This window comes from Taudactylus pleione, unplaced genomic scaffold (genome assembly GCF_031769625.1).
Source record: "Taudactylus pleione unplaced genomic scaffold, aTauple2 ptg000886l, whole genome shotgun sequence".
Lineage (NCBI taxonomy): Eukaryota > Metazoa > Chordata > Amphibia > Anura > Myobatrachidae > Taudactylus > Taudactylus pleione.
In genome coordinates this window covers 228,474-249,357 of record NW_028285287.1, presented here as the reverse complement: position 1 = coordinate 249,357, position 20,884 = coordinate 228,474, and the positions used below count along the sequence as shown (strand labels likewise).

The window sequence follows — 20,884 nt, the reverse complement described above, 5'->3', positions numbered from 1 at the left end:
TCTTAAAATAACAAAGTTTAAATGTTTACTCAAATGTCAGTTTTCCTGAAGTGTTTAGTGGCAGGGATATGGCTCCCTATTTATCTATATAATAAGCAAGAAAGCATGTCTGTCTGGCCATGCATAAAGGACAACAGACGGACAGAGTTTTAGATATAGCTACACCAAATTTGGCATGGTCTTGTAGTTTGACCAGAATTAGGTTTTTGCCTAGGTTTGAACTTAGGGCCACACACTGTCACACAATCCCTAAAAATGGGGACACTCTTAAATTACACAGGTTCCAAAGCTGGCTCAAGTGGAAATTGGCAGTCTGCCAAAAACCTGTGAGAAAGCTACAAAAATATCCTTTTAACCTCAGTCTGAGCAAACTTGATGACTCAACAAGTTCATTTTAAATCCAAAGACTCTGGGCCTGATTCATACCCGATTGCTAAGCTGTGCTCACTCGCTAGGGGGGGCGATTATCGCACATCTGCGCATACGTATGCGTCAAAGTAAGCATGCGCGAACCAGTCACTGCGTCCGGGAATCATGCACTCGTAGTACACAGACTGGACACTACTTTGAGTGACAGACCGTGCCGTTTGTGGGTGGTGACAGGGGAAGGTGCTTGTGAACGGGGGAGTGGATGTGCGAATGCAGGCATATCTGAGCATCAAAACAGAGTTTAATGGGTGCATAATTAGCAAAGTAGCGTCATTGAACATGTCACTTGGTTGTATTTTAGCCTGAACTGATCGCAGTGCTTGCGGTGGGGTAGGGTCTACCTCAACGGCTGCGAGCGGCTCCGATGGCCCTTGATGTTACCGATTATTTATACACTTCCTGGAGATGACGTGTGTTAAGAAAGAAAAGTGGGTGTCTTTATACACCAGCGTGCGCTCACTGCCGTTGCTCTCTAAGACATAGAGAGCGTCCTTATGCCACACAGTGCAATCGTGGAATTTGCATACCCCGTCCCTTTTGGCAGCGAGCGATCGTGGCTTAGCGAGCAGGTCTGAATCAGGCCCTGTGTTTGCATGCAAGGACTAGAAATTTGTGGGCCACATAGCAAGATCTTAAAAGGCTCACTCTCCCAGAGGTAAAAAAACAAAACAAAACACATACATTTGCCCCCACACAGAGCCCATTTAGGTTATGCAACACAGTAGTACACCTTATACACATTATGCCACGCAGTAGTAGTGCCCCTTATAAATTATGCCACATAATGCCCTTTACACATTATACCACACAGTAATGTGACCTTTACAGATTATTACCACATAGTAGTAGTGCCCCATATAACATTTCACACAACAGTAGTGCCCCTTACACATAATGCTCCCACCCCAGCAGTTCACCTCCCCATGTTCCACCAGCCGCCTCTCGCCTCCTCTGTGTACCATCAGGTGTGGATTTGGGGCCAGGCCGCCAGCTAATTACAGTTGGCGCACCAGCAGACATTGACAGTGTCGGCGCAATTTGAATCCGACACCGGTCGCGAGCCAGTTGGGATTCACAGACCAGCAGCCAATCAAGAGCCACCACTGCTGATTGGCTGCCAGTCCGCGAGCTCTGTTTGCTTCTCAACCGGCGGCGCTGTCTCTCCCCGACTGCCTGCCAGTGCGCCAGCTGTACTCAGCTGGTGGGCTGACAGCAAGGCAACACTGCTGACACCCAGGCCCCCTACCTCAACAGTCCTGACTGGACCAGCCTACCTTGTGTGCATGACACGGTGCAGGGGGAGCGGCGGGCCACAGATGCAGCTCGAGCACCATAGCAGCCACACCCATTGCACCCACGGTAGTTATGCCACTGTTTGCATGCATATTAGCAAACAGTGGGGTCCTTTTCAAGATCAATGGAATAGGGTTATAGGCGAGGACAATGTAAGCAAATAAAGGCTGCAGGTATACTTCAGGGTCTGGTCTCCAACCCGGGCAACGCAGGGTATCTCAGCTAGTAATAAAATAAACAAAAAAAATAAAATAAATCACACGTCTTAAATAAAAACCACACGCACAAATTAATTTTTCTTTGCAGACTATTTATTTACCTGCTGCGAGAAAAAAACAAAAAGAAAAAAAAACATCCGTAAGGCGCAGCAAAAATCCAAGACACCTCCGCACTGCAATGTATTTAAAAAAAAAAAAAAAAAAGGATGCTAACTTTGTCATATAGGTATGCAATGAGAGAGCACACAACCACAAGTGTACTGTTAGCGGAGCTTGCAGTGAGAAGAGGGCTCAGGGCAAAGAAAAAAAAATAATAAATACATTTACCCAAATATATCCAACCAGAGAATAAGAATATGTTACTGTAATGAAGCATGATCTTCTTAAGTCTAGTTAGAGATCAGTAACAAATTGGCAGAGTGGCCCAGGACAGCTGCCTCTGGCAGACTACGTGTTTCCTAAAGACGGTTCCCATCAGCCCTTATGACAAAGTGTCTTTATAAAGCAGCTCCGGCAGCTCTGATTGCTCAGCACATTCAGGAGAGAAGCGAGATCTTTGCTTCAGACCTCTCCTCTATTTTCATTCTTTGGCCAAATTTACAATTAAAATAAAAGTTTAGCCCATTCTATGTTTAAAACATAGGTCATAAAAACAGGTAGCATTTTTACGCTGTACTTCCCTTCTTGGAAGTAAAACAATGCTATATCATTAAACCAAAACGATATTGAGGCATGGTGCAAGAGAAGTGATTTCTCAAGTACTCATCAAGTAAATAGAGGCTGCACGTGGAAGGGCCCACTGTCTCATGTATGGCTGGCACACATTGGCCCGTAAAACAATCATGCTCAATTACGAGCTAGGGAACCATTTCATACAATTGTCAACATTGGGAAAGTAACTGTTCCATCTGTCCACCGAAAGTTTATTCCAAAACATATGCCATGCGTTCATCGGTCCATTTCATCAAGTAGCGGTGTGGCGTCCCCTGCGACAGACATGGGCGTACTCTCAATCATAGGACTTGGAGAAGGACGAGGGGTTAAGCGTTGCTTCTGTTTCCGCCTTTCTGCCTCCTTTTCATGCAGCCACTGCTCCGCCATTTTGCCCCAGTCGATAGCAGCATGGCTGTTGGTTCTGGTTTAAAAAATAAATAAAAAAAAGTTAATCTTCCCCGGGCCTAACACAATACAATCACCAGTGCCAAATAGCTGCTACAGGAAATATAAAGTAGGTGGGAGGTTGTACAGTATCAGCAAAGGTATACATTAAGCAGTATAGAATATAATGCAGGTAACTGAAAGTCAACCTTTATGGGAATAATTTATACCAAAATACAGAATTAGATTTGTGAAAATCTGCTTGCAATGTGTTTTAGATCACATTTGTTAATCTGAACACAGATAGCAATATATTTAGTGACAATATGGTGCAATTAAGACATAACCAACCATATGTTGGCATTCCATTTTTTGAACAGTATTAGAATATGACAGCTTCAATCTGATTGGTTGTTACGGGTTACTGAGCCTTTGTGCACATTGTGCTATTTTAAGCCCAGCAAATATTAGGGCATTCTGTCATTTTCATCTCCCCATTCCTCATTTTCAATCATATGGTGAATCGTGTTCTTCAATGCATTATTAGCTTTAATTAGTGTAATTTGCTAGACCAATCAAAGCAAATATCACAATGTATGCTAATTGTTTTACTATGATACATAAGTAATTTCATCTCTTTAAACTACAAAAGTTGTACTTACTTGGACTGTTGTCTGTGCCGGGAACTGGAGCTGGAGGAACTTTGTGAATGGGAGGATTGTGGTGTAGGTGCTGGGGTGGGCGTGGCACTTGGTGGAAGCTGATGGTACTGTGGTGTTGCCATAGGCTGACTGGGGGTGGCATAGGAATAACTTGGTGTCATCAGAGGGGTAGCCACAGGCTGCTGAGCAGGGGTTGTGAAAACCTGATAGACAGGGTCAATACAGCATTAATCACACATCACCATTTAAAAGACTTCCTTCTAATAAATGTCTGTGCCACAATTAGGTGAGAAGTTAAATAAGAAACTAAATTAGCACTGGGTGGAAGGTGCAGTATCATCATAAAGAGTAAAAGGCATCATAAACATATGACAGGGCTCTGCTAAAGTAGTTGATTGAATTTGTGACGCATGTGCCTGCACGGCATTCTGGGGGGCGATTACAGGAGTGATGGCAGCGGTCACAGACCGAGACCATCACTCCTGGGGGGCAGGAAAGGGATATCCGACAGCTGGCACGGACGCATGGGATATGGCCGTGTCAGGTAAAGCCCAGTTAGTACCAAATAAGTGGTTAAATCAAACTATTGAGCATTATTTTTACAGCTGAAATTCAGCAACCACTAAACACAAAGTATCATGTGTACAAAGTGTAATAGGCAGTTATAGCACTTAGCTGCTCCGCAGAGGCTTCCAAAGCATGCTGGGAACAGCAGTCGAATTAGGTTATCTAAGCCAGCAGTTGAGACTGGCCTATTTAAGGAGATACTTACATGATATGCACTGCTGCCGCCTCCGCTGCCTCCACTGTAACCATACTGGCTGGATGCCCACTGAGCAGGTGTGGCATTGGGGTTCTGCCCATGTTGTCCAGTAACCGCAGCAATAGCATTAAACATCTGCGAGGTCATGTTTTGTGGCAGGGCATTGACAGCGCGGGTTAGATCTGCAAATAAAGCATCCCGAGGAAAAACGTTAGCTCCATCTGCAGAGAACGAAACTGCTTTAATCAGGATATTGAACATGGACTCTTACCAGCAAGGTTAATATTGGCAGGTGTGGCGCTCAAGGAGGCCGGAGTTCTAGTTCTGCTGCTGCTGCTTGGTGTGATACCTGTAAGATACAAGACAATATACATGTAGTCAGCCTTGCTCTATGCCTCCACGTCTGTTTCCGGAAATTTTTATTTTATGTAGCAAAATATAATATATATATATATATATATATATATATATATATATATATATATATAGGACTCACCTGGTACAGGGTCCTGGTAGTGATCTTTAAACCACCGGAAAAGTCCATTGACTGTAGGAAATACTTGTCCCCGATACCTGAAGCCCTCTGGTGTTACAGTAACAAACTCCACTCTATGAAAGAATACATAGAACAACGTAAACTGGCTGTATAATACATGAAACTAGCGCACAAATAATGCCTCTGACAACTAGAGGCCTTCAGACCTCAGGGTATTTACCTTGGTTTAGCTCGAGGCTGATATCCCAGGAGGAATTTCCCAGGGAGCTCCTTACTGGCAGAGATGAAGTATGGAATGAATGTCGGCTTCTCCTTCTTGGTTTTTATTAAAAGTTCTTCTAGTTTCTGGATATAAAACAATGAAAGTGAATGCAGATCAGCAAGATAGGATATGCAAATACAAGATCACCTTGGCCATGGGCTATAGAGAAATCCTGTATAAAGACTCAACAGCCGGATCAGTCACTATTTATAAATTACAATAAAGCTTCCTTCTCGACTTCTTATGTGAATAGTAAAATTAGTTACTCCCGTGGGCGTTGTGCAGAACTGCTTCCAGTCCTATGTATACGTACAATGATTGATATGTGCTTCATTCCACAGCCTGTAACAGGGTCAGCTTGCTATTTGCTGAATCATACAATTATGCCAGTCATGTACTGTGTCCATACTTATTAAGAGGTGTAGTGGAAACTTGAGAATCAAAACCAAATAAGGTCATACAACAGGGTGACATTCACTTCTTAGTACATATTGCATCTTGGAGAGCAGCTACCAGGACAAACCTGTTTTTTATAGACATTCACTTATTTATACACATTTACCTTCTTGTCTCCAGTGTTACAGTCTTGGTAGTATTTGTGGCTGACTAGATCCCTGGCAAACGAAGCCATCGGTTGGACAAAACGAGCAATAATTTCATCCAGGTCCTCAAATTCCTACAGGAAGACATAAAAATGAAGGATTGTAAATGACAATCCCCAAGATAAAGACAGAGCAATTTTAGAGTACTTTACTTTTAACACCATGTGATAGTCTCCATCTGTTAACATGAGGAGTAATGCGATAATGGAGACCCCAAAGGTCTAATTAATATTAAAAGAGCTTATTTGGGAGTAAATTATTAATTTTATTTAATTGTTACCAATACAAACTGGCCAAGTTTATCTTAATTACACCATTATGTGTTCTGTACTTTCACAATACCTCACTGTTGATCCAGAGTGTGGACCCCAAGCTGAAGGCATTCTCCTTCCCCTCCTCTCGCACATCCACGTGCTGATAGATGCCTTCACTGACCTTCCATGTGACTGTTAAATGGTTTTCACCTTTGCTACTTGGCCGAATGATAACATCTCCCTGATCCATGGTCTCCATCATCTTCTCAGCTTGCTTGAAATTAATATTGTGAAAAGAGGGATGGGCGATGACTCGCTTTATGTAAGCTGCAAGACATCCATATAAATGTTTCAATGTTATTCAAAAGGATTTCGAAGATGTTTAATAACTTGCTAATTGAAAAAATTGCCACCTTAAACTTTACATTGAGTGCAACTAGGGTGACCATCTTCTCGAAGCTCTTCACTAACGGTATCCCGACTATAGAAAGACAGTTAAAAGGCTAACAATGTCATAGACACCAGATGTTAGATAAGCAATAGGTTGACAGGGACAAAAGGTCAACACACTAATGCTCTACCTATTTTAATAAATCAAGGCAATCACATCTTTAGAGAACAGTAAAAAAAACCTTTAGCAATTGTACATAACAAATGGATGACAGTATAGGAATCCAGCTCAGCATCTTAGAATTAGGCTTTCACATCCACCTACTCCATTTTGCCTCAAGGAAAACAAAAGGCTAAACACTTACTTGTTCGCTGCTGCTTCTTCTTCAGTTCCTCATCTTGTTTATGATGTGCACTCTCTGTATCAAAATCATAATAAGTGTCCTTCGGCAACTTCCATTCATTGTTTTTGTCCATTAGATCAGATGTTCGGCAAGTCATGTCAACACTGAACTTCTCAATGTTGATTTTCATTATTCGACAATGAACAGTCATGCCCACCTAAGGGAAGGAAAGATTAGTCTATTAGCAGTGTTGTTATTCTATTCAGCTTCATCAGACACAATGTTTAGATTGTAAGCTCTCACGAGCAGGGCTCTCTTCCCTCATGTGACTTTCCTTCTCTTACTTATATCATCACCTCCGCCCCACTGCCAACAGCACCAAACCTTTGGGTCAGCCGCCCGCAGCTTAGTTGGGTCCTAGGACTGCTGATGCAGCAATGTTTATAAATGTTGTCCATGTTCTGCTATGTTTTACACTGTAAGTCACTTTTTTCTTGTTTTACTAATACTGTTTCTTTACTTTGTAAGTTGCTGCAGACCCCTTGTGACACCATATAAAGTATAATATGGGTGTTTCAGAAAATAAGAACAGTTACAGACTACCACGTCATATACAAACCTTTACTCTTTCTTCAGGGCGTTTCACTACTTTATCACTGATGAACTTGGTTGGTATGAAGCCAGTCACTCCATTGTCAAGCCTGGTTTTCACACCAATAGCTTGACCAGGACAGGAGCCACTGTCAAAATGATTCCAAACCTGAAACAGAATAGGCAAACCATTATATGAACGCATATAGAGCTATGGCAATTGTTTTGTGTTTCTGGATTATTTACCTCACTGAGCTCTGGGAAGTTATCTTGCTGACAAAATGGACACTGCCAAAGTCCTGTCTCATCATTCCGGATAGCCTGGTCATAACTTTCTCCTTGTGGTCGTCTGTGTGCAATTCCTATTACATTACAGGTTATCAATTTGCCTAAAGAAGAAAAAAAAAAAAAAAAGATAAATGTAATCCACAGTAAGTGACCAGGTGGGATAGAAAAGTTACAGTAAAACCACATTGTGTTTCTCAAAAGTACTTAAGGAAAACCCGTATCAATAACACTAACTATTTAATAAAAAATAAAAACACTAAAAAATACAATAGAATTAAAAAAAAAAAAAAACTAATCACCTATGTAGAAAGTCTCTGGTGTTTCCCTGGTCAGTATGTTAAAGACCTCTTCAGGGTTAGCAGATCGGTAAAGTGTCCTAAGGTCTTTGTATCTGCAGCTGAGCTCAGCACGAATATCATATAGAGTAATATGTTTATCTCCATAACCCTGTAGGGGGAAAAGATAAAGCATAGGAGTATTATTTAGCTTCTTACAGAATGAATATTTAACCGTTCATGTTTTAAATCAGATAAAAAACTCAAGAGGACTGACAAGGGTTCTATGAATAATAGTGGACCCCTTGTTTGAAGCAGCAGAGGTCCATTTTGGGATTCATATGAAATGCCATCAAGTTGACAACCAGTTTGAGACATTTGTTGAAAGATTTCCTGGTGAAGGAACCTCTTACAGTTCGAAGGGCATGCTGCCTAGAATTCCACCCTTGGAATGAGTACAGCCACGATAGCAGGTACAATTACACAAATAGCAGAATTTTGAGGATATCTCTCATGACAAGGGTGCTCGTAATGTATTTGTGTTGGCAAAAGTAGGTTACTATTTTTCAGACTAGACCCTAGGACGCTTCCTTACATAAGATTGTGCACTCTGGCAAGTGAGTAGAATACGACTCTCAGGGGTATATTTACTAACGTGAGTTTTTAGAAATGGAGATGTTGCCCATAGCAACCAATAAGATTCTAGCTATTATCTTAAAGAAGGTGCTAGTTAAATGTTAAGTAGATCTAATTGGTCGCTATGGGCAACATCTCCACTTCTAAAAACTCTCACTTTAGTAAATATACCACTCAGAAACAGCACAGCAATCATCTCAAGATTCCAAAACTGAGGAGTGATGACTTTGCTGTCAGAAGGCTGGCAGTTGTTTTCAAAACAGTCTAATGGTGAGAAGGAAGTTGTGGTGGGTAGTACTTTTCATCCACCCAGGACACATTCAACGATTTGGTAAAATCTGCTTAAGATAGTGCTCTTCTTCCAAAGAATTTACATGGCCCAACTTTGAAATCAAAATGGCCTGATTTAGATGTAAACTCAGAGCTGTTTCCAGAGTTTACAGCAAGGCCACCTTTAACACTCAGAGTTGGATCCCTCGTAGAAATGAAGAACTGACGCAATTGGGATTCTGTTGCAGATTAGAAGTGGTAGCAGAGTCCATGATCCTATCAAAGAGGGAGGAATCCTTTACCAGATTGTCTCCACTAGGCAAAGTCCTAGTTTGCTCATGAAGTACTGCAGTTTAAAGAACACTGATTGAGATCCTTGAGGTGTCAACTCCACAAGAATCCCATCTAGAGACGTGGAGGATAGAGGAATACATGCTCTGCTCTCTTAGTTAGGGTGGCACCAGCTTCAACCAAGTATCTTGCCCAAGCTGGCTCAGCCATCTCAGTGGGAGCGCTTACAGGCTAGTGATGTCACTTGTGCTCTGTGTAATATACTGTACTTCGGATAATCACCCCAAAAACCTTTGCCAATATTCTTCCTTCAGGACTAGCCCTGAATGTTCACCCCTTAATAGACAGAATAGAAAGATATGGGAAAATACAGAAGACCATTGCAGCATACAATCCAGAGTTGATGTGAACCTTCAAAACAGGCATAGGCCAGAAGAGAGGAAAAACCCTTCTAGACAGCACCCAAACCAGCACCCCAATGGCATGGACTCCAAAGTCCTTTAGGATTCTGGCTTTGGGGGTAGGAGGCAGAAGTAGACGACACAGCACGCTGATACTATGGAAGCTGAAATTCTTGTCACAAAAAGAACAGTACCAACACTTCGCAGTATTTGCCTGTCTCACGCATATGCTCCACCAAAGACAGGAAAAATATGATCTGGGCCCAAACGCTCCGCAAATTGCTGGCAAAAATAAAAAAAATAAAAAATTCCAGTTGTAGTGACCAACTCTGGCAGTGAGTATGGATTTTTAAGACAAATTTACAGTGCTGAAGCTTCAGTGCTGAGCCATTGTGTACCAGTGTCCACTGTATGTATGAAAGGGAAAGTTATATATATATATATATATATATATATATATATATATATATATATATATATATATATACATATACACACACACACACATATATATATATATATATATATATATATATATACACACACACACACACATATATATATATATATATACACATACATATACATATATATATATATATATACACATACATATACACACACACACACACATATATATACATATATATATATATATATATATATATATATATATATACACACACACATATATTTATTTATTAGGGATGTGCAGGCTCGGATAGGTTCGAGTTTGCACGTTGAGTTCGGACTTTTCCCTCCAAAAAAACAGAACTCAGAAAGAGGCAAAACGTCATCTTGCATGGATGAACACCATCATTCCTGGACAAAAGTCCAGGAATGATTATGTTCGTCCATACAAGATGACGTTTTGCCTTTTTCTGAGTTCGGTTTTTTTGGAGGGAAAAGTCCGAACTCAACGTGCAAACTCGAACCTATCCAAGCCTGCACATCCCTAATAAATTAATAAATAAATAAATATATATATATATATATATATATATATGTGTCATTCTAGTCATTGTGCATTGCTAGTTATGGGTTTTATATTATATACAGTGAGTGGAAATATTAATGCACGGTTCTTAGGTATAAGAGGAATAACAATGCCTGCACGATGGTATAAGCACTTATATTGCTATGTTGCCAAGCCCCAGTAAGAGACAAACAAAGCACCTTTAAACCGACTTGAGAGAGAAGTGATTGAAACTAGATAGGTGAATGCAAGCCATACAGGTATCAAGGTGTTAGGTAGTTGCAGGAGTTTTAATCAAAAATTGATGGTAGTTGCAGGAGTTTTAATCACCTCAGATGGCTAATAGAAAAAAAAATCTGCATAAAACTTCATGACCATAAAGTGAATATAGCATCTAAAACAAACCTGTCTCTCAAGTTCCTCTGCAAACGCATCCAAGTCAAGGTCTTTCAGTCTCTCCGGATTTTCGAGAATCTCCTCTAGAGCTCCTGCAGGGTTGGCATCTTCAGCAGACTCATCATACTCCAAAGCATCTACTGCCATTTTGCGAGCCCATTCATATGTTTCAGGGTGTACTCGGGAGCCATCCAGGACTTCAATATAGGAATCCGTGCTAGATTGCATACAATTAGAAGTATAAATAGAAGGCTGTTCTTTCCATTATGACCTAAATCTACAGAAAAAAAAACCCATTAAAAACTGACCTATCACCAAGGGAGTTGGTGTCAATCTTAATGAATCCAGCACAGTTGATGAAAACTTTGGGACCCATGTGACACATAGTGACCAACTGGGTGCGATTTTCCAGACGTGTATTGTTCTGTTTAAGAACCTACAAAGCAAAATATTGCATGAAGTTTAATTTAACTTTGTGAACTGATAGTACAGACAATAAGACTACAACAAATAAAGAAGGCAAATGTTAAAAGGAGAAATGTTACTTATTTTGCAGAACTTTTAAAACATAAGTTTAAGCTACATCAAGAATATTGCCATTTAATCTCCTTACAGAGTAGCACTTTATAAAACTGAGTTGTGGACACATGCTAACTGGGCACCTACAGGGATATCTAACAAGTCTGCTATTTTTACACACTCTCAGTGATGAGTTCTTTTAAAGTCTACTTGCCTTTAGCAGGTGAGCACCCTTACGTGGTCCAAGTCCACACACATACTGAATAAGGGACTGTGTGTATGGATGAGCAATAGCCCTATTGACATCCACTCCCACCTCATTTACTCGGTTGATGAACTCGTAATACAAGGCATTCAGCAGTTCCTCTTTCACTACATGATCCTAATACAAGAAGAAGATAAAATGTATTATTACGAGAATAATCGGCATTCAGAGTAAATGTAGAGGTGGGTAGTTACCTGTAATGGGTGCAGTTTCAGACATAAGATATCATCATCTGAGCTGCAGACCTGGGAAAACTCAATCAAAGGATCTTGAATGCGTCGAGCTATGGAGACAGCCTCACGTAACACTGGTGGGTAATCTCGAAAGTCACACTGCGAAATGAAATGGTTAAATACATTAGGTTATCAAATGGAATATAGGTAAAATGTTGGGTCTGCACTAAGGGTGAAAGGAAGGTATCTAAAATGCTGTGTACATGCAGCTGATAGGGTGTAGGGGGTGCTCCAATCTTGTAGAATGTGAACAGATAAAGGAGTGCTAACAGCGCAAAAACACATTAATGGTATATCCTCAAAAATAATACACAGAATGTGTGTAAATAAGAACAATTAATTAGATATAAAACATTACAATCAGCAAATATAATATAGTGTTCAATCTAGGTTAAGTTTCCCAGTGGGGACTGTTATGTATAACAGCAATATTTAATACCGGTATACACCATGCAACAAAAACAAAATAAACGCAATAAAAAGAGCCCATAAAAAATAGTCCAGAGAGTAAAATCCAAGTATGTGGCAATGGGAGAACATACACATGCCACATATCATTTTAATCAACAAAGTCTGTTTATACGTCTTATCGCATTGCAAATCAGAAACATTTGCGGTTAAAAAGAGGTGCGGCTGTGTCGCACAGGAGGCAGCGACTCTCTCGTCCTGTGTAACGCTACTCATAACATAGGGAGGACAGACTAGGAAGGACATATCTGTGGTATGAAACAACTTTCCCACACATCAATGAATGTGAAGTATACAGATTTCGAGTAACAAGCTAAAGAGATATAAAATACCCACAGTTATTATTAGAGGAGTCTTTGACATATGTGAGGCTTGAATCAAGAAGATCTCATTAAGAAAGGTGCTATAGCACCAATTAAATCAGAGAATGACAAATTATCCCCTTCAACCCCTAAATTTATTTCCAAATATAATAGAGCAGCCTCTAAAATTAGAACCATTATTAATAAGAATTTTCCAGTCCTTTTAACAGATAGATTACAGGACTCTATTCCCAATAAACCAACTGTAATCTTTAAACGGACACAAAGCCTTAATAGTATTCTAGCTCCAAACCATTTTACAAGTAAAAAAGAACAAGTTCAAAGACCCCTTGGATCAATACACAACCGAAAGGTTGCTGTATATGTTGAGCTACGAGATGCCCGACGTGCTCACAAATGATGAATAAGGCAAAAACAGTACAATCTAACATCGCAGGGGAACAGTTTTGTATAAATTCATTTATAAACTGTAATACCATATATGTAGTTGAATGTGGGTGTCATCTACAATATGCACAACGGCCTTGAAGGTGCCGTCTATACCAATAACGCTGCTTAGCTTGTGCACAGCAAGCAGCTTGGAAACAACTGTACGGGAAGTAATACATTTTTTGATATAGTTACCATCATCTGCAACTTTTAGTTGTTACTATCTGCAACATTGTACACCCAATCAGCGCGATTGTTTAATGTGGCTGGTATTTAAAGACATGTGTTGAGAGACTGACATTGTTTCAAATTGGATGTTATCCAGCTAATATTATCCAAATCCTTGGTTTTTTTATGAGCATTGATTTTCCTCGCCCCCTCTTTAATTTTTAATAATTATTACTTTTCCATTTTTTAGGCATCGATATCCAAAGGGTTTTAAACTTGTACTCTGCCCATTGTTCAAATGGTAATATTGTGATATATTGTTGTTGTGATCTATTAATGTTGCGATGTCATGTTTATAGGAAAATATATTCATATACAGGTGTTATTTGTGAACCAGACTTCTACTAAGTAATTTATCAGAATAACACCTATTAGATTAGCGCAATTATTTGGTTGTTATATTCCAGATGTTACGTTGCTAAAATGGGATTTTAGTTGTGGTTACGGTCAGCAAATTCCCTCCTCTTAAGGATCATGGCCTAAAGTAGCTAAATTTCAAGCCCATGCAGCCCCACTTTTAAGAAGAGCCGTAAACAAGGCTGAATAGAGAAGGTAGAAATCCTTTTACCTTTACACCAAAAGATGTAGTTCCTTTAAAAATGGTTGCAATTTCTGGTTGAAACTGCTTTGTAGCAGAATGGGATTGAAATGCGGGTGGCTGTCGCTATCGACAGCTACAGCCTGGCGATACCCTATCCCCACAACAGGGACAACGCTGTCCCTGCTGCGATGGCTGCCGGCTCCAGGGCTGCACGCGGGATCTCGCAATACTTGCGAGATCCCGCACATGTTCAGTGGAGCCGGCCAGGACAGAGACACAGCGTATCAACACTAGGCTGAAACTGCCAACTTGTGCTGTCACTCTGCCTAGTGACAGGACAGTCATTACGGCAGCTGACAAAGCTTGAGTGGAGCCCTTGTTCTGCAGCCTAGTAGGCCCAGTCTCTCCACCAGAGCTAACCACAGCTCCCTCCTTCATTGGCGCCAGTAGGTGGAGACAAGCACTTGGTGGAGACAAGACCTCTCCCGGCGAGCGGCCTGGTGCTGCTGCAATTACCTGCATCGGCAATGAAGGAGCTTCCCTGTGGGAGATGTCATGTCAAGATCATTATCCTCATCAGTCAGTGTTGAATTACAGATAGTATAGTGAGTGTCTATGTGACCGCCTCAGCAGTTAATTCAAATAAAACTAGTGGCAAAAGATCCAGACTGCATATGCAGCCTAACAAGAAACACCCTGAGTTCCCTTAAGGATGGGGATGTATAAAACAGTTGAAACTAGGCAACAACTAAAGCAGATTCTATTGTTCCCGCTAGGCTGTTTTAGTAGGGCCCAGTGCCCTGGCCGATTTTAAAGGGGCAAAATGTGCCCTGTCCTTTTAGCGGTGCCCCGCTAAAACAGCTTGCCATATGCCTTCCCCACCTGCGTGCCACAGTGTCCCGCAGGTGGGAAAAGATGTGGTGACCGAACACACTGAAGGGAGAGCTTGGGGGAAGCTCAGCACCTCCGTGCTCAGCACCCCCTTCGGAGTGCGTGCAACACCCTGCCCGAGGTCTAGCGGGAACACTAGATTCTATATAAGCCCATGGTCCAGTAGCTTTCAAAGGATGATAGACAAATAGACTTAATAGCAAAGGAAAACATAGAAGATTCACAATAAAAAGTTCATTGCTTTATTCAAGTGGCTACCCATCTAGCAAATGTTAAGTATTATTAAGTATACAAAGACCTGTAAACTAAATATCCATGTAACCATATGTATGTAACTTTTCTTTGGTCTATTAAATATAAGCCAGGCTGCTCTTGTTAGGACAGCACAGAGATGTGATGCTCTGCTTATATTAAAGTTTTAAAATACTTCCAAAGCATTACAAATGTAGCATTTCCTAGCTGGATAGCAATTAATGCCTCACACTTACTTCAGACTTTTTGCTGTTCATGTATAAAACGGCCAGCTCATTATCCACCATTTCTACACCAATGGTAGACATCTGCTGTCCTTGCTCAAGATCATGCACGATGCGCTTAACATCTTCAATCATCATCTGTGCATCCCTGGAATAAAGGTAACACCAAGTGTACATGAGTATGAAGACCCTTAATTCGAAACTCTTGGCTTGGGAGCAATATTTGCAATTTTACAAGCATATCATATTAAAGATTACAGGAAAAAGTGCACTTATAGTAGTGGGGTAGAGCTGTATTCTGATCATTCCAAAAGGAGTGAAAAACAAAAGGGTAAACATACAAATAAGAAATATACACCCAATACCAAATAAGATTGAATACTAGCTGGGACACCCAGCGTTGCCTGGGCTGAAGACTTGACCCTGAAGTACTTCATTTGTTTACATTGCCCTTACCTATAACCCTATTCCATTGATCCTGAAATGGACACACTTGCAAACAGTGGCATAACTACCATGGTGGTTTCTGATTGGTTGCCGGAAGGCGAGCTCTGCTTGTTTGTGACTGACGCCATATTCAAATTGCGCCGGAGCTGTCTGTCCATATCTGATGCTGCCTGCCGATGCAACAGCTGTAATTAGTTGGCGGCCTGGCCCCAAATCCACACCTGCCAGCTGCTGATGGCACACAGGGGGAGGCGAGAAGCTGCTGGAGGGACATGGAGAGGAGAGTTGCTGGGAGGGGAGTACTACTATGTGGCATGATCTATAAAGGTCATTACTGTGTGGTATAATGTATAAGGGGCACAACTACTGCGTGGCATAATGTGCATAAGGGGTACTACTGTGTGGCATAACCTGAATGGGCTCTGTGTGGGGACAAATGTATGTTTTCTCTTACCTTTGGGGGGGGGGGGGGGGGCCTTTTAAAATCTTACTATGTGGCCCACAAAGTTCTAGTTGTGCTCAGGGGCGCATAGAGAGGGGGAGCGGGTCTCAATTACCCGCCCGGGCCCGACGCCCCCTCCCTATTACCAGGATAGCACATGCTGCTGTGTGCTGGGTTGCAATGGGAGACTGCTTGTCTCCTCTGCCTGTGGGGCTTAGCGATCACACCCCGCCCTGAATTTGCGTTGGGCTGAGGGGCTCACAGCGCCCACCTCCCCAGTGCGCAGCTCCACTTCATGGCGCTGCAAAAAAAGGGGACATTCTTAAATTACACAGGTTCCAGGACTGGCTCCAGTAGAAATTGTCAATCTGCCAAAAACCTGAATGCTACTAAAGTATCCTTATAAACTCCATCTGAGCAAACTTAATGACTCATGCAGGTTCATATTAAATCCAGAGCCTCTGTGTTTGCATGCAAGGGCGTTATCAGGGGCGTAGAGAGCTGCCTTGGGAAAGGGGCATGGCCTAATCATGGGAGGAGTGGCCATGTCCCCTTAGGGTAAAACCTCTTTTTAGCGATTGTGTGACAAGTGATATCAAAAGAGCCATCAATGCAGGTTCTATACTACTAAGGCAAAAATCAGCAACTAGAAGGGGAATGTAAACCCCAGAGTCAAGATTATCAAAAGGAGGTATAAGCAAAGCCAGAAGGGACATAAATTAAGGCCATCTACAAAAAAATGGCAAAACATGGACCAGTGAAGTTGTAAATCCCCTGAAAGAAGAGGATGAATCCACAGGAAAATTAGTAAATTTCTTCTGACAGAACACACCACGCAGGCAGCTTTGCAATGACTTCCTTGTTATTATGCAAATGCTGCAGGAGGTGAATGGCACCCCTTTGCTGCATTTTTGATCCTAGCACTGCGATGAAGGTCACAGGTTGGGATCACCATCGTGACCATCGGTGATCGATGGTTGCTATGAGGGACGGGAACGCCAACCGACCCCACCCGCCCCTTACATGACTCTGCCTGTCAATCAGAGGCATAGAAGGTTCTGCGTGTGACTACGCAGGACACATTCTGCACACTCGCAGAAAGGGTCCAGCGCACGCGCAGATTCCCGAAAATCGGGAATCTGCAATCAGGCCCACAGACAAGACAACCTATAAAACCAAAAGTAAGGCCAAGGTTAGGCCATAGTCCAGACCACCATTGGAGAAGACCAGATTGTTGAGCAATCAAAGTCCCAACAGTGGACCAATGTACCCACAAGCCCACTGACGTAGGAATTCCCAAACGTAGGGCAATGGAATCTAAGGGATCAGAGTCGGAGCCATTTCAGTTGACTGGCCTATGAAGAGACCCTGTTAATTCGTTAACACAAGGTCAGAAACCATGCGGAAAAAAAAACAAAACAGCAGAGGTGAAGTTGGGCAGAAAAAGGGGACTACAGTTGGTACGACCACAACATGTCATGGCAATCTGTAGGAATGCCAGCTACACCCATATTCACCATAGAGTACTACAGGGATAGAAAAAAAAAAAAAAAAAAGGGTGATATCTCGCACTGGAATATAGCAAATTTTATTTTACAAATGTCACTTAATGAAGTAGTCAGTGTAGAAATAAATATATCTTAGGGGGGGAGATTCAATCCAGCGAAAGTTAAATAGCACCGGGAGAGAGCTCCCGGAGCTATTCAATTCATGGCGATATTTACTCCGACGGGTAGCAGTTACGTCATAAAACGCCGGTTCTCGCGACTGAACCTAGGGTTTCAGTCGCAAGAACCGGCAGTCTCTGGCTAAAATACCGGCCACGTGGCTGTTAGCGCTGTGCTAAGCCAGAAAACAGCCTCGTGCCCGGCACATTAATCGGATTTCTCCTCGCACCCTTAGGAGGAAGCGAGAAGAAATATTAGTTGGGCTAAACAGCGCCTTGAATTGAATAGAGAGCTCTCTCCAGGTGCTATTCATTTCCTTTGATTGACCAATGTGGATTGTGCTACTACTTCAAGTCTTGCTTAAGATTCAAAATATACAAAGAGAAACAAACTGTTTGCTGTGATGCACACAGGGATCAATAAGTCGTTAATGTGTACAAATTATTAAAATATAACTTTTATTAGTTTTTTATTTTACCTGCTCTTTCTGGACATTATTGGTGACAGACAAAAAGTATTCAAATATAGAATGTTCCCTCAAGAGAGTCTTAGATGTTATTCTCCATATGTGAATCTCCGCGTCAGTAAGCCGTATCAACAGTTCGTTATAACATAACCATTATCGAAATTGAATATAAGACAATTTATGATCGAAAGATGTGTTGTGACTATATAAAAATTCTATATAAAAAAAAATTGTAATGTGTCAAGAATAGAAACAAACCTAATAGATGTGAGCAATAAAGAGGATACAAATAACTAGACAATTTTAAATTATTTAGATCATATAGTTTATAAGTGAATGCCAAAAATTAAATCTTAGCAGTCAGAAATAAATTAGCTGAAACACGCTGTATCCACAATAATATTTCTATCTGCTTTTATCGGATGTGATTTCCGTCACACTAATATATGATCTAGCAGTGATACATTAGTAATCAGACGTTTATTAGCAGAATAACTTTGGATGTAAAAGATCTTATGTACTGATAATTATAAACTTTCACCCATTGATTAAATTACCAATGCTACAATGTGTGAATAACAAATGTGTTTATAAGTAGATAATATACATTTATACTGTAATAAATTTAAGGAATATAATAACTGATACTACTTCTATGTATCAGCAGTAACACTACCTATAAACATACTGAATCCACCCTGGCGGTTTCAACAATTAGGAAAATTATATCACTAGAACACAGATTTGTAACATTGTATAGTCACTGGTGGATACAGTAGCAATTCTTTGTATCCTATCTAGTCAGATTCACCATAACACGGGGCAACTCACTATTTGAAAAAAATATAAAACTATATATTGCTAATATATTGTAAAGATACTTTTTACTTACTCTTTGTATATTTTGAATACGACCGGGATTCCAACATTTTGACACTACAACCTAGGTGAAAAACAACCCTACAGAACAAGTATCATACAGGCTTATAAGTCAGCATTCCAGTCAACCACTTCTGGACAAAAGCCACCAGGAGATCCTAGTGCAGGCCTGGCAAAACCTGTGGCTCTCCAGTTGTTGTGAAACTAGAAGTCCCAGTATGCTTTACCAGCTGATCAGTGGTAGGATATGCTGGGACTTGTACTTTCACGACAGCTGGAGAGCCACAGGTTGGCCAGACCTGACCTAGAGGAACCACCTGTTGCCATCCCCGACAAAGGGCTATGAAAACCCCCAAATGGGTCATGAATGCTGCAGCCATAGCATTTTCCTGCAGAAAACATGGTAACCTGCGGAGGGAGTGAGCTCATAGTAGATTCCTCCTTTAACTCAAGAATGGAAATAGACAGACTCCCCACCAAGGTCCTTCAAGTGAAGGTACCGCATCAATGCTCCTCAACCCTGATCAATGGTCAAGATGGTCCATTTGCAACTGAAAGAGAAGCGACAATGGTTGAGACCGTATCGCCACAGCCACCACCAACGGACCGGTGAGACGTATGCGACAGACTTAAGTCATCTAGGGATGGATAAATGTTACTGCATTTAGGAAGCAATGATAACCTTACCAGAAGTGCATATCTTCACATAAATAATGAAGGAACATAGAAACACAACTTAAATTGCCCAGTGCTTCCTAAGTAGTATCTCGGAAAGGAGTGTGAAAAAACCCTGGGAAAGGACAAACAGGATGGGCTACCTGCAGAACACACAGCACAGATAGTCAGCTCTACGGTGTCAGATTGAGGTAGCAACTGGTTTCCAGACCATCTTACATCATGAGCCTGGGTCACATCCAGAAGCTAAAAGCAGCACTGCACTTCGATAATTATTTAGTTTAATCTTTATAATTCAAGTTTGCTACACTGCAGAATATATTTTTATTTTAATATTTAATATTAATTCAATATTTAGTATTTCGTGCATGTACATCTAGTTACTGAAAAAAACGAGAAACTCAAAACCCTAATCTTACCGATTCTCACTGGAAATGGCAACAACATGAGGCTTCTTGCTTATCAAAAATTTTTTCAGAGTCTCCATGTCATGTGCCTGCCAAATGCAAAGGAGGATTTCATTAGCGCTTCCCTCTACTAAATCATCGTACAATACAATATATTGTCTAATGACATTAGCACTCACCTTTCGCTCTCTTTCCTCTTCCCGCCAAGCATTTTTCCTCTTGGTGAAGTAGGGCAAACGCAGGAAGTCTGTCACCTCACCCTCTCCATTAATGAGGGCACAAAACACAGGATGATCTCTGCAAGAATGTATACAAAAAATATGGCAGGATGGGTAACAATATGATGTACACCATACTCACTAAAAACATTGCAAAGGCAAAAGGCTGCACTAAGGTGAAGAAGCAGTGGATCAATGGTCCTTTAGGCATACCTGGCAGAGGAGTAGGCTACGCCCAGCACACGGATTCCTTTCCCCTGGTTCTCCTCCATGAAGTCATCATCTTCCTCCACTTGCTGGTCAGGCCGGTATGGTGAAACTTTCAGCCAGTTGTACAGCTTTCGGCTACAAGACTTGAGAGAAAAAGGATAAGTG

General features: G+C 41.3%; 1 protein-coding gene across 1 annotated transcript in view; it reads right to left on the bottom strand.

The window, feature by feature from the left end:
- Positions 1–2,030: 2,030 nt before the first annotated feature.
- SUPT6H (SPT6 homolog, histone chaperone and transcription elongation factor) overlaps positions 2,031–20,884 on the bottom strand; it is a 78,831-nt gene continuing 59,977 nt past the window's right edge. Inside the window, exons 18-37 of the mRNA XM_088458992.1 lie at positions 20,723–20,862; positions 20,471–20,588; positions 20,304–20,380; positions 15,321–15,456; positions 11,914–12,051; positions 11,669–11,836; positions 11,244–11,371; positions 10,945–11,152; positions 7,990–8,137; positions 7,649–7,791; positions 7,431–7,571; positions 6,833–7,028; positions 6,166–6,404; positions 5,784–5,897; positions 5,180–5,304; positions 4,960–5,072; positions 4,735–4,812; positions 4,473–4,645; positions 3,701–3,903; positions 2,031–3,075 (exon numbers count right to left, since the gene is read on the bottom strand). Of these exons, the coding sequence (XP_088315118.1) occupies positions 2,889–3,075; positions 3,701–3,903; positions 4,473–4,645; positions 4,735–4,812; positions 4,960–5,072; positions 5,180–5,304; positions 5,784–5,897; positions 6,166–6,404; positions 6,833–7,028; positions 7,431–7,571; positions 7,649–7,791; positions 7,990–8,137; positions 10,945–11,152; positions 11,244–11,371; positions 11,669–11,836; positions 11,914–12,051; positions 15,321–15,456; positions 20,304–20,380; positions 20,471–20,588; positions 20,723–20,862 (2,973 nt within the window). The 3' untranslated portion in view covers positions 2,031–2,888. The remainder of the gene's footprint in view (positions 3,076–3,700; positions 3,904–4,472; positions 4,646–4,734; positions 4,813–4,959; positions 5,073–5,179; positions 5,305–5,783; positions 5,898–6,165; positions 6,405–6,832; positions 7,029–7,430; positions 7,572–7,648; positions 7,792–7,989; positions 8,138–10,944; positions 11,153–11,243; positions 11,372–11,668; positions 11,837–11,913; positions 12,052–15,320; positions 15,457–20,303; positions 20,381–20,470; positions 20,589–20,722; positions 20,863–20,884) is intronic.